General features: G+C 50.1%; 4 protein-coding genes across 4 annotated transcripts; 1 reads left to right on the top strand and 3 right to left on the bottom strand.

Moving 5' to 3' along the window:
• Positions 1 to 65: 65 nt before the first annotated feature.
• BKA67DRAFT_533288 (alkali metal cation/H+ antiporter Nha1 C terminus-domain-containing protein) lies at positions 66 to 3,246 on the bottom strand (the record flags this gene model as incomplete). The annotated part of the gene is made up of 2 exons (XM_046099674.1): positions 66 to 1,007; positions 1,060 to 3,246. 2 exons carry the CDS (start codon positions 3,244 to 3,246, stop codon positions 66 to 68), a joined length of 3,129 nt encoding a protein of 1,042 aa, XP_045962347.1.
• A 1,950-nt stretch (positions 3,247 to 5,196) lies between these two features.
• Positions 5,197 to 6,296, bottom strand: BKA67DRAFT_533286 (uncharacterized protein; the record flags this gene model as incomplete). The annotated part of the gene is made up of 2 exons (XM_046099673.1): positions 5,197 to 5,405; positions 5,915 to 6,296. The coding sequence occupies 2 exons, from the start codon at positions 6,294 to 6,296 to the stop codon at positions 5,197 to 5,199; spliced, it is 591 nt and encodes a 196-aa protein (XP_045962346.1).
• Positions 6,297 to 7,008: 712 nt separating this feature from the next.
• On the top strand, positions 7,009 to 9,534 carry BKA67DRAFT_206486 (uncharacterized protein). The gene is made up of 4 exons (XM_046095460.1): positions 7,009 to 7,032; positions 7,081 to 7,882; positions 7,940 to 8,163; positions 8,226 to 9,534. Exons 2-4 carry the CDS (start codon positions 7,225 to 7,227, stop codon positions 9,435 to 9,437), a joined length of 2,094 nt encoding a protein of 697 aa, XP_045962345.1. The 5' UTR covers positions 7,009 to 7,032; positions 7,081 to 7,224; the 3' UTR covers positions 9,438 to 9,534.
• A 973-nt stretch (positions 9,535 to 10,507) lies between these two features.
• Positions 10,508 to 11,653, bottom strand: BKA67DRAFT_673919 (uncharacterized protein; the record flags this gene model as incomplete). The annotated part of the gene is made up of 3 exons (XM_046108746.1): positions 11,318 to 11,653; positions 10,782 to 11,263; positions 10,508 to 10,717 (listed from the first exon to the last, which is right to left on the bottom strand). Exons 1-3 carry the CDS (start codon positions 11,391 to 11,393, stop codon positions 10,508 to 10,510), a joined length of 768 nt encoding a protein of 255 aa, XP_045962344.1. The 5' UTR covers positions 11,394 to 11,653.
• Positions 11,654 to 12,145: the final 492 nt, after the last annotated feature.

Genomic DNA, 12,145 nt, shown 5'->3' with positions numbered 1-12,145 from the left:
AAAACTTCTCCTAACCAATAAACATATGAGATCCTCTAACATGCGCCCTCTCGTGACTCGAGCATCTATTTCCGCCCTTTGGCTGGCGCATCTGCGAACCTGATTCCACGCCTGGTAGGAGGCACTCTCGGGGTATTATCATCCTCGCTGTCACTGTCCGACTGCTCACCACTGCCGACACCAAGAGCAGCCTCGCGTCGTCTCCTTTCCGCCGGCGTCTCCTGTTCCCGATGCGGTTCTCCCGCATCGTCGCGCATCCCTGACAGAGCGGCGAGTCTGCGGCGTCGCTCGACCGCTGTTTCTGGTTCGTCGTTGCTCGGAGCGTCCGGATGGCTCTCTATCGGAAGCTCTGTGACAGATTGCTGTTCCCTGGCGGTTGAACTCCTACCCCTAGCAGGCTCGGGGCGTGCTGGGGAGTTGCTGTTTCCCCTGGATGAACTGGAACCGGCATTCTTGGCAGCGGTGACTTTGATGCCACCGCCCGTCGAAGACGGTGTGGCTGCGCCGGAGCCTGGCGCTGAAATGGTGACTGCCGGGACAGGCTGCCTCTTGGCTTGCGCCAGAACCGCATCCGGCGCGTCTGAGTTTTCCAGCACCTGTCGCTTTGTTTTTGCGTCCATTTTGCGGACCTCACTCAGGAAATCTTCCTTCGTCATTCTTCGGCCCTGTCCACCGATGGTAAACCTGATTTTTCGATCGTCCTCCGCTTGATACTTCTCTAACTCTTCAGCAGCAGCATTCTTCTTCTTACCTTCACTAGCTCCTCCCTTATTGAAGCCAGTCCATCCGCTGAATGTTGACTGCCGGCCTAAAGCCTTGGGACGGTCCTCGCTTGGCCCGGCCTCAGAGACGACTGCTTCATCATTGAGCTTTTGTCCCTGCTTCTTTCCTCCCATACCCATGATTTTGAGACTTTGACCAACCAGGTTACTGCCTTGTCCCTCGGGCTTTTGAGAAGGTAGCTCATATTTCTTGACAACCTCACCATCTTCGTCTTCAACAATGATCTGCAGCGTGTTAGTTCATGAGATTTTTGACTTGACCATGGCAGAAACTCACAGTATTTCCGAATTGGTAGGCTCGGGCAGGCTCGTGCCGCCTTTCATGGCTGGTTTTGCCCTTTCTTTTCTGAACTTCGTCGTCCTTCCACTTGCCAAGCTGCTTCTTTAGACCATCGTAGGTCCAACCAGGCTTCGATGTCTCTTGTTTGGCCTGCTCCTTGAGCTCGTCCATGTCATGAACCACCTCTCCAGTCTTGTGGTGCGTTTTGCTAGGTTCAACGGCCAGCACCTGACCATCCTGATCTTCAATAATAATATTGTCACCTTCATCGTAAATTTCCACGCCAGGATCGCCCTCGGGTCCGGTGTTATGTTGCTCGTGGTCTCCTGTCCGGCTCCTTTCATAGCCCTTGCCAGATGAGCTCGACGACTCCGACTCCTTCTCGCGCAGTTGAGTAGAGGAGTTTTCGTCCTCGGCAACGGCAAGTGTGCCGGATGTATCTTGCCTGGGTAGGTCGGCTCCTGACATTGAGGGAGACATGGGCGAGGTTGGCGACATGGTTTCGAGCGCGCCACTCGCTGTACGCCTTTGAGGAAAGATGGCAGACTGTGTGACTGGTCCGCCTGGTCCAATTCCGTCGTCCCACCTTTTTCTGTTCTTGCTTCGCCGTCGGGACGATGCACGGCTCGCTGCTCTGCTCGGGTTATCTTCTTCTTCTTTTTGACGTCGGAGAAACTGTCCTGGCATTCCAGTTGGTAGTAAGGCTCCAGGTGGGAGCTGGACCGTCTTTTCGTCGTCGACATCGGTGTCTGACATGGTTGAACGAGCCTGCGACTTGGACTGCGACGAGATTCTAGGCAGCCGGTTCATCCAAGTTGGTCCATCTTCAGGGGCAGCGGTGTAGGACATGGTAATGCTGAGCGTGTTGATGTGTTTTCCAAGCGTAAACACAGCAACAGATGATCCGTGAACAAGGATGGAAGAAATGACCAAGAAGGTTACTATAGGCCAGACAAGAGCGATCAAGTGATAATGGGGTGTGTCCTCGGGCGGAAGCTCAGCCAGCGGGATTGTTGTCTCTGTCTCTAGTTCGGCTCGAGCAAGAATGGCAACAAAAATAGCACCGACTCCGATGGGACCAAAATGACCAGCAAAGGCTGCCTCGCGCCATGTTTTGATGTCAGGTATGAACGGTTTGAGAGCCAACATGATTGGTATGCGTCTGAAGAGGATGACAAAAATGGCTATGACGACGAGACGCCAGGCTGATAGACCAAGCTCGGCGTTGTTGAACTGGTCCCAGGGAATAATAGTCCCCAGAAAGACGAAGTAAGCCAAGTTGATTAACAGATCAATAACGTTGGACACATGTGACTCCTCGGTCTTGGCCGAGAACCACCCGTCGTTGGAGAAGCCAACGCCTGCTGCGAAACCCACGAGAAGATCGTCGACGCCAAGTATACTGCCAGAGCCAGCGCAGAACAGTGCTAGGGTGAAATAAAAGACAAGAAAACTCTCCCTGTCGACCAAGTCGTGTTCTTCGGCATACTTGATTCCATGGCGGGCGATGTAGCCAATGGCAAACCCGTAGATGGCGCCGAAGATACACTCGTAGAGGACGGTGAAGACGAGCCAATGGTAGGTGGTCTGTTTGGCGTCGAGATGCTCCTGGATGAGGTACAAGGCGAGGTAAATGAAGGGAAAGGCCATGCCATCGTTGCAACCTGATTCGGCAGAGAGAAGATCTCGCAAATGTTTTGGCACACGTTTCGCGAACTTGCCCTTACCAACGACGGACGAGGCCAAGACAGGATCGGTTGCCGTTACACAAGCTGCCACACAGAGGCTCTCCAACCAGTCCAACGTGGGGACCATCCACCAGATGAATAAGCTTGTGATCAGCCAACCAAATGTCATGACGGGTAGCAGAAGAAACACGACGGACTTCCAATGCTTCTCCATGTAGAACTTGGGCAATTCGACCCCCACGGCGAAGCATTGCACAACGAGTACAATCCTGGAAAACTCGAGGGTCACTTCGTCAACATTGCCCCACGTTTGCGGATCAATTAGGTTGGCTGCATGGGGTCCAAAGATCAGACCGCATAACGTAGCTACAGTCGCCTCACCAATATACATGCGCTCCTTGATGACAGAAGAGCATAACATAAAAAGTGAGGTGAAGCCACCGAGGATGATGTACACCAGGTGGGACTTGGTGATGGAGAGATGATCCCACGCCATAGTTTACTGCTGCTGGTTTGGGGGAACCACCACTCGATAAATTTGGCCCTCCAGACTCTGAATCAGTTTGAACAGTCGCCTAGTGCTCAATGGGTGACTGTCGTTCAGTTTGGTCGTTGCTCAGATGCGGGATTGACGCCGAAGGCGCACCCTGACCGGGTGGAAAGTGACGGGACGTTTTCGAGTTTCGAGAACCCCCAATCAATAATGGCAAACCCAGACAGGAAATGTCCTCGATGCATTCAGAGAGATATCAAAGTGCCAAAATGCTGGCAAAGTCTACTAGAGATGTGGGCAAGAAGCGACAAAGCTAGGTAGAGAATTTTCGACTACAGATGTTGGTCTGCTTGGCTCGGCTGCGACTGCTTGCACATCGGAGCTTACAACCGGGGGTTGATTTGGTGCCTTTGAACTCAGTGAAGAGCTGCTCGGGGGTATGGCGTTGTGTTGCGTTGCTTTGCCTTCCGTTACGTACGCTGCGATGCGATGCGATGCGATGATGCTCGACAACAAGAGGAGAGTTGGAGCGGCTGGTTCGTGAGTGGAAGCAATCGTAATGCGACGGACGATAAGCACAAACGTCAACAAGAAGTCGCCTCGAAGAAGAAACTGGACCAGGTTTACTTTTAACTTTTGACTTGAACTCCATCGATGATGAGGATTTGGGGCGCCATTACTGGGCCCGATGTAGGGCAATGACAGGGATCTGCCCAAGTGCTGGGTACTAACAACGTGCTAAGTAGTCAACACCAGTTAACTAGTGGGCCTGTTTGCGGCGGCACTCCAGGGTCTGCCAGGGCCCCCCGTGGGCGCTGGGCCTGCATTGGCCCTGCTGATAGGTTCTTGTCGTGGGCTGTACTCCAAGAGTATTTTCTGGAACCGACGACAAGCTCTCAAGCGATTGCCGTTTTTCCGATTCGACAAGCTGATATCCCGACTTGCAGGCGATTGACCAACGTGTGTACACGAATCAGTGCACATGCAGATTTCAACCGCATGATATGCAACTGTCTTTATCATGGGGCGGTAGCCCCATTTCTACTGTAGGATTGCCTGAGCTGTCTGTCTAGGGTCACAAACAACGTCCGCAACCTATGCTTGTTTGCGAAAGTCAGAGTTTGGAAGCAACCTTTTTAGCTGAGCGAATGCGAACGGAGCGCTGTAAGACCATGACCACCGATGTTAGTACATACAAAGGATCGAAACCCGATTTGACAAACGCCAAGTCACCACAGTCTAAAATCTCCGGGAGCTGGTCATGGGCGAGTAATGGCCAATTCCCCGGCAACAAGGAAAAAGAAATAACTCTTATCGTGGCACCTTGCAAGAAGAAAATATCGATGCCGCCAGCTCCCACTGCTTTGGTGCCTCTATACATGGCAGGTACGTGTTGATAACAATGCACCCTATATGGTTTCAGGGCCCTTTGATCACGAACCTTCATCGACATCCGGATCGCAGCGTGCGGTCATGTTACACCTTCAGGAACTTGCTCGTCTTTCAACCCTTCTTCTGTTCGGATGAAATCTTCCGTTGAATCACTAGCTACCAACCTCGTCTGATAAAAACAACAAAATCTGCGCTGCGGGGCAAGTCTTACGAACGCCCAGACTGCCGAGATGCGACGTTGGGAGTCCAACCAAGTCGGTATGGCTTTAGTCTACTTGGCGGCTCTGCTCAGGTGGGCTGAGTAGGATTGCTTGGATTGCCCTCGCCGTTCGCGCTTGGATCACAGGCGCAAACACTGCATTTGCATACGTCACACTTTGTGTTCCCCAAATTGGATGTTTCCCCAGACCGAAAGGCAGGTAAACTACAGTAGCCACCCACGCAGGCCAATACCCATGATTTCTCATCAAGGGATGCCTCAATTGAAGTTACTTGCAGGCATGACCAACGACCTTGCATTGCATTTCATTTTATTTTGTGCCGGAGGACTACTTGGTTCAGTCATACGTTGTCTGTATCATGATCCTGCGCAATGTTAATTCGGAGGACAAGAGGACGACCGCGATCGAAACCTCGCCGATTTTCATGTACACCATAATCTCCGCCGCGGACATTTTGCCATGCTACATAGTACATGGTATGCACAGGCTGGCTCAACCCGCATGCCCACCCGGCCCCGGCGCACAAGTGTGTGGGGGTATTTTGTTGCTCTACGGCTCTATAGCGCTGCCATGTGTACGGATGCATGAAGTTGTGCACCTTTCATGCATTCTGCTATCACGAGACTTGACAAAACCAGTTCAACATTTGCTATTGGACGCCAACCAAAGCCGATCAACCTATGACCAAACGACTGTGGCTGACACGATCCTGCGACTCTCGAATGAAGTCATTGGTCAACATCGCTTTTGCCATTTTCGTTGACTAGAGAAAGATCTTCCTGTTACCAACAAGAGTATTGAAGTTCTGAAAAGCACAACTGCGGCTCGGCTTCTTCGGCTCGCCAGCAGTCTTGGATGCAGTCTTTTGGGCACCATTCTTGATTCGCTAATTTTGTGAGACTCCCACAACCTTATAAAGCGCGAATCTCAGGTGGATACACGACGCCGCCGTCTAAAAATAGCACACCGTATGTATATTGAACGGATCGGGTATGGAATGAGGCTCAAGAGCTATCAGGGTTCTGGTGTTGTCACCCCTAATTACCCAGTATGCTTACTATCAAGCGTTGAGCTTCTAGAAGGACCAAACCCTCGTTTCGGATCATCCTTCAGCTCGACGTTACGTGGCAGGTCTCCGGTCTTAGTATTGGCCGTATAATGTATTCCATCCGCATCAATATCCATTGGATGAGGCAAGACATGGCCGTCGGGGTTTACTAGAGTATCAAGCACATACCGAATCGTCCTCCACTGGCTGTCGTTCTCAAATTCGTTGCCAAAAGTCAGGCGATGAAAAACTTCATAAGCTTGGGTAAGTTGGTACAAGCTGAAGTAATCAAGGTGTATCATGATCTGCAATTGGATCTCCCCAGGTAATTTCTCAAGACGAATCAACCTCCGGCCGTTGACAAGATCTGGACCACTCATGGCTGTTGGCATAGTGTCCAATGCTGCTGCAAGTGACATTAAATGGTCGAAGTTCGAAGCAATGTCGGACCAGCATGGATCTGGGGGAAAGGCATGATATTCTTCTTCTGATCTTTTCCCTAATACTTGTCAATGCTTTCACTCTTCCCCGCAAGCAGGAGCATGAATTGCTATATTTACCCAAAATGCGGCTCCAAAAAACCCACAGTTTACGTCGGACGGATTGATATCCTAGCATTGTGGACGACGATAACGCGGATCAGTAGATGTCCACTGTATAGTAATGCGCCCAGGTTTCTGGAGAAATTATGAGGAAGTTCAGTTGGTCTAGTGGAGAGAGTCTTTCATAGTAAGTCTAGATATGCGTATGGTCATGCTAACCATGATTTACCACCAAGCATCCAGCACTACGGCACGTGATGCGCAACTTTTCCTTGTTGTCCCATGGCTATCACCAATTGTAAATCTAGGTTGGGTAATGGTTGGCATGGCCAAGTTCGGACCCAGCAATTTGGTAAACGTACCGAATTCAAGCTTGAGCTGCATCACCTTGTGATGAGGATGGCACGCGCAAGTTTCCGCGATTCTCGACTTGGTGTGTAAGGACCCTGTGCAGATCAGCACTCGGTGAAATCCGATCGCTTTCAATTGTTTCAAGCAAGTAAACAGATGTTCGAGTCTAGACCAAATTTCTCCAGATTTGCATCCCAAGCCACTTTGATACACGATTGTTTCTCTGTAAATAGAGGTGCGGGAAGCCTATCATGTGTGGAGCATGCTGGCTGACGGTCATCAGCGCCGATCTTATGCAGGCATGGTCGCACAGCTGCTACCCCGACTTACTCAGCTGAAGAGCGATTTGTCGCCATCCAAAAGCAAAACGCATCTCTTTTCCTCAAAAACATAACTGAGCTATGCTTTTACTTCACATTTTGTCGCCATGGATAGACTGCGTCCTGGAGACGTGAGTCCCACGGCGACACTACCGGATGACTACCGCGCAACACACGACGTCTCACCCATATCGCCTGTTATCGAATCGCGGCTATCCAAGCGTAGCGTGAGCCGGAGATGGCGAACACTTCCAAACGAATACTTTGACGTGTCTCCTCAGACACCTGTCCCTGAGCATCACGATTGGCTAGTAACTTCAGATGCACAGCCAGTTTCTACTCATTCTCATAGTTCAACTCCGTGTGCCCGTCAAAGATGGCCCAAAGAAGTTGGTTCCAGGGAAATTCCGCGAATTCCCTTACAGGATCCAACACAAACAATACCTGAGGAGGAATATTCATTAAGTCTTGACTCATTACAGGAATTGGTTTTAGAGGATGGTGACGACCGGGAGAAATCGCCCAAACCCCCCACGGCCACTGCTACAGGCCTGTCAGAAGTCACTAATTTCTCACCAATCCAACGCAGTTACTGGAGTCCTGTATGGTTTCAGGACCATTTGCTGATCGGTTTAGGTGTCGCTTTCGCCATCATGGCCGTTGCCATTCTTGCTCTATACCTTGTATCTTCGAGAGTTCTTGGGCTAGGACCTTCCGCTGGGCCTGCGGGTCTAGTATATTTATGGAAATATATTCCTACGGCAGGTATTACACCATTCTTTATGGTAATCAGTAAAATCTCTACTGATACTATCTCACAAGCAATTGCCGGCTTATTGGCTCTGTGGAACAATGTCGACTTCACTGCCAGGCTTCTACAACCGTGGACAAATTTAAAAGATGGACCGGCTTCCGCTGAGCGGTCAATTTTCCTTGACTTAATTTCCACGACATGGCTTTGGCCGAGTACTTTCAAAATTGCGGCGGAAACCTGGAGTACTGTGCCCATGTTCACAATTCTTGGTGTTATCTTGCTCAATGTCGTTGTAAGTCCTGGGCATATCTCGGCTGGCTTCAAGCTTTATCTAGAATATTAACTTGTGCTCAGATGGTTCTTTCGACTGCCCTACTTCAGGTGGAGATAACTAGCATGGTGATTGATGGTGAGCAGTCACTTGCAGATACATTAAATGACAAGGACGACAAGATCGAGGTCAGGATAGGCGCAGCAGCGCCAGTTATCACTTTACTACTAGCATGTCTTGGGCTCTCCATCGTCGTTTTGTTCAAGCGATCATATGAAGTCGTACCTCGAGACCCCAGGAGTATTGGGTCAATTGCTCTTCTCCTGCAATGTAGCCCCGAATTGAGTCAACATTTTCGGTCGAGCTTCGAGCATTTACGATATCATTTACAGCACGAGCGATTCATGACTACGGTGCCAAAAACGTCAGGATTTCAATTTGCGATTGTTAGAGAGGCGATGAACCCAACATTTCAGCCTGCCAACCGTGGTGCACAAAAAAGTGACAACCCGACTTGGTGGCAACCCGTGCCACTCAGATTTTGGTATAGGGTCATCGCGATCGTATTTCCACTTCTTTTAATTGGTGCTTTGGAAGGTGTGCAGCAAGTATCGAACAGGTCTGGTGGTATTGTGTCAGTGACCTCACCGAACACTGCACACTATGCTTTCACCATAATCCCAGCAATAGTCATGTGGAGCGTTGGCGTGATTTACGCTTCTCTCAATTTCAACACAGTCCTACTTGCGCCTTATTACGCGCTGGCGAAAGGATCACCAGCTGACCGCAGCCTGTTCAACCGGGACTTGGGTCGGCTGCCGGTGATGCAGCTGATGACTTCGCTGAGGCAAGGGCGCATAACGACTGCCTGTACAGCATTGTCCGCGACCATTGGCCCCTGGCTCACTATCGTTGTCTCTGGGCTTTACTCTGCTGTGCCCATCAAAGGCGAATCAAGGATTGTCCAGAATAATGCGCCGAAACTCGCACTTCAAGTTCTTCTAGGTGTGATGGCGCTGTGTGTAACTATATCGTGGTTAAGCATGCAGACAAGTGGACTTCTACCACATTGTCCGTGCAGTATTGCGGGAGTGGCAGCGCTACTGGCTGGCGGTGGGTTATGGAAAGGGCCGGAGGAGGAACGGAGAGACGTGGATATACCAAGAGGGATGGAGTGGATGAGTGACGATGAGCTGAAAAAAGACGGTTTATGGAACGACACGGTGTTTGGCTTGGGTTGGTGGCCAGATGGAAGGTATGGGATTGATGCTGGAGGCCGTATTGATGAAGGTTAGCATTCAGATTGGATTTACACAGGCTAACCCGCACATTTCAAATTGCCTCAACAAGACTTGTGCTCAGTTGAACAGTATTATTCACACTCAAAACATCTGGGTTCAATATGTTGTGCTTCTTAGTAAGAGGTGGCCATTGAACGCTGTTAGGGAGCGTATCTTGCAAAGTAAAGAGGTTTTGAAATGTATATCTCTCACCAACTCCACACCTCCTCAATCACGTTGGTAGGGAGACTGTCCTGTGTCAAATAACGTATGTACTCCAATCGGCCGCCTTTCGAGTCGAGCACGAGTACAGGCGGCGAATTGGGCAAGAAACACCGATGATCGCCATCTGTATAATCTTTCACTTCTTCCGCGTCGTCTTCTTGGATTTCCATCACCCTCTCGGCAGCCTGTGCGACCAGCAGGCTGTTCCAGAGGCCCTCTTGGCGCGAGGTCGATCGAAGAAGCTCAATGGATCTACGCCGGAGTAGAGGATCCCGACAGTGCCTAGCCACAGTCCAAAGAGGAATGATAAAGCCCATGTCTAAGCAGAACGAGGTTGTGCCGCCATGGAGGTAATAGCTACTTGAAGTGCCGCATACGATCCTCTCGGCCAGTGCTACCATCTGCTGCATCTGTGGCAGGAATTCAAACCAATTGGGCTGGTAAGATGGGGGAAGCTGTTCGAGGTGATATGAGACCTGCGCATTCAGCACGTGTAATTTTAATACAGCTAAACTCATTTCATCTCTCCGGTTGAACAACGTTCGGTGGCAGGCTTCGAAATTGTGTAGCGCATCCAGGAAAGCCGTCATCAGGCTTGCGCAGTAGTTTATGTGTGCTTCAAGTGCGATAGAGTCCTCGCTCAGGTCACCTGGAATCAGTTCGTTCAAATTGCTGCCCAGAAGACACTGTCCGTAGTCGAAGAGGGTTTTCGCTTCCTCAATACTCGAGATAGACAGGGGCACGGCTCCAGATAACCCCAGAGCTAACTTTTGTCCGTAATCTATGAAAGAATAGTCTCGGGCGGTCTACACTCGGTGCATTAGATACTCGGAACATGCTAGTGGTTCTGTGTATACCAGCTAAATACTTACCTGTCTGGCTTGTTGGTCTCCCAAGTTAGCGAAGACTCTGGTGAGAACCTCTAGCGGGACGTAAGAATCAGCCACACTTTTGTTGCCAAGTTTCTGATACTGATAAGTGCCGTTTCGCTGGTTGTCAACAGCTTCGAGTAGTAGCTTGACGCCGCTTCGAATGTGACGTCCTGCTGAGTCATGGTGACCTTGCATATTCTGACTGTGTCAGTGGCTTTTCCTTTTGGCGTAATGTTGGCTATGATATATGGGTCAAATTTACCTCGAAGCAAGTAAAGAGAATACACGAAATAAGACAGACATCGACCGCTTGCTTTCCATCGTTACTAAGTGGGATGAGCAGATCCCTGATCGCGTGGTTATACTGCTCCAATGCAAATGCTTCAGTCATGTCTGTGGCTACTCTCTTATACTCATAAAATTCATGGAGCGAGCCTATGGCGACAACAGCATGGCATATCGCCGGTTCGTGGTAAGCTGCTTGGAGAACAAGGCGTTCCCAGAACTCAGAACCAAAAAAGCCAGCTAGTTGTGGACAAGTCCGTTGCACGAAGAACGCAAATGATCTTTTTGACTTTGTTGGGGCTTGAGTGTCAAAAGATGGGCTTGTCATAATAGCCAGCGAGTTCGGAGATGACTGCGATGACTGAGGCGATTCAACATGAGCGTACCCGCCGCAAACACGAAGTGTCGACGTGCATCTAGTGCAATCTGGTCGCGTCTCGTCGCATTTTACTCGTCGTACTAAGATATCAGTCAGATGAGGAGACGTCATCAGCTAGCAATGGGAACTGTTACTTTTGCATGTGAGACACCCCGTCCTGGTCTTTGGTTGGTACGCTCGCTTTCTTCTCCCTCTCGCGACTTTGGGCATTGGCTCTGAGCGTTGCGCTGGTAGCTGAAGAAATTTGACACAAAAGGTTCGCTATAGCATAATTTACGATTGATCCTTCACATCCGACAAGAGAAACCCCCGAACCGATTCTAGGATTGGTCGCAATTTGAAAGCGTCGTGGCAGGGTAAAGGATCCGGACATTCAGGGGCTGGAATTCTGCTGCCTAACGATCAATCTATGGCGATTGTTAAACAAGAAGGAAGTGATACGAGTCTAGGCTCTTTGGCAAGCAACTCCTTCTCGTAAGGACCCTAATACTAAGAACTTAAGAAGATCATTAATCGTGTCTGCTTGTCTGATGCAGAAATAAGCCCACAGATCTGGGTCCCACTAGCTCAGGAGATACCGCTTTCCGATTGGTCGGCTCGTAGGGACCCTGTCGCTTTAGTGGATGCGATGAGTATGTACCATCTGCGTGCACCGACACTTAGCAGCATGTAACTCGTAACTTCAGGCGACCTCAAAGCTGTGACGGAGCAAAGCCATGTGTGTCCGGCTTGAAGCTCGCCGATCATGTGCAAGATCTATGAAGCAGGCGGTCCTACTACTTTGGGTCCGCAAGTGGGTAAAGCCTCATGCCACTCTGCGGAGTGGTGGGGGGGTATTAGACATGGCTGAACACTGCCCTATGGCTTCCCATAGCTTTTATCACGGACTGAATAGAGTATATATACTCTAGGTTCAGCCGCCAAAGTCTTATTGTATTACATGTATCCGTTCATTCATTCAG

Source organism: Truncatella angustata, assembly GCF_020726525.1.
Source record: "Truncatella angustata strain MPI-SDFR-AT-0073 chromosome Unknown BKA67scaffold_2, whole genome shotgun sequence".
In the NCBI taxonomy this organism is placed as follows: domain Eukaryota; kingdom Fungi; phylum Ascomycota; class Sordariomycetes; order Amphisphaeriales; family Sporocadaceae; genus Truncatella; species Truncatella angustata.
This window is presented reverse-complemented; position numbering and strand designations above follow the sequence as displayed.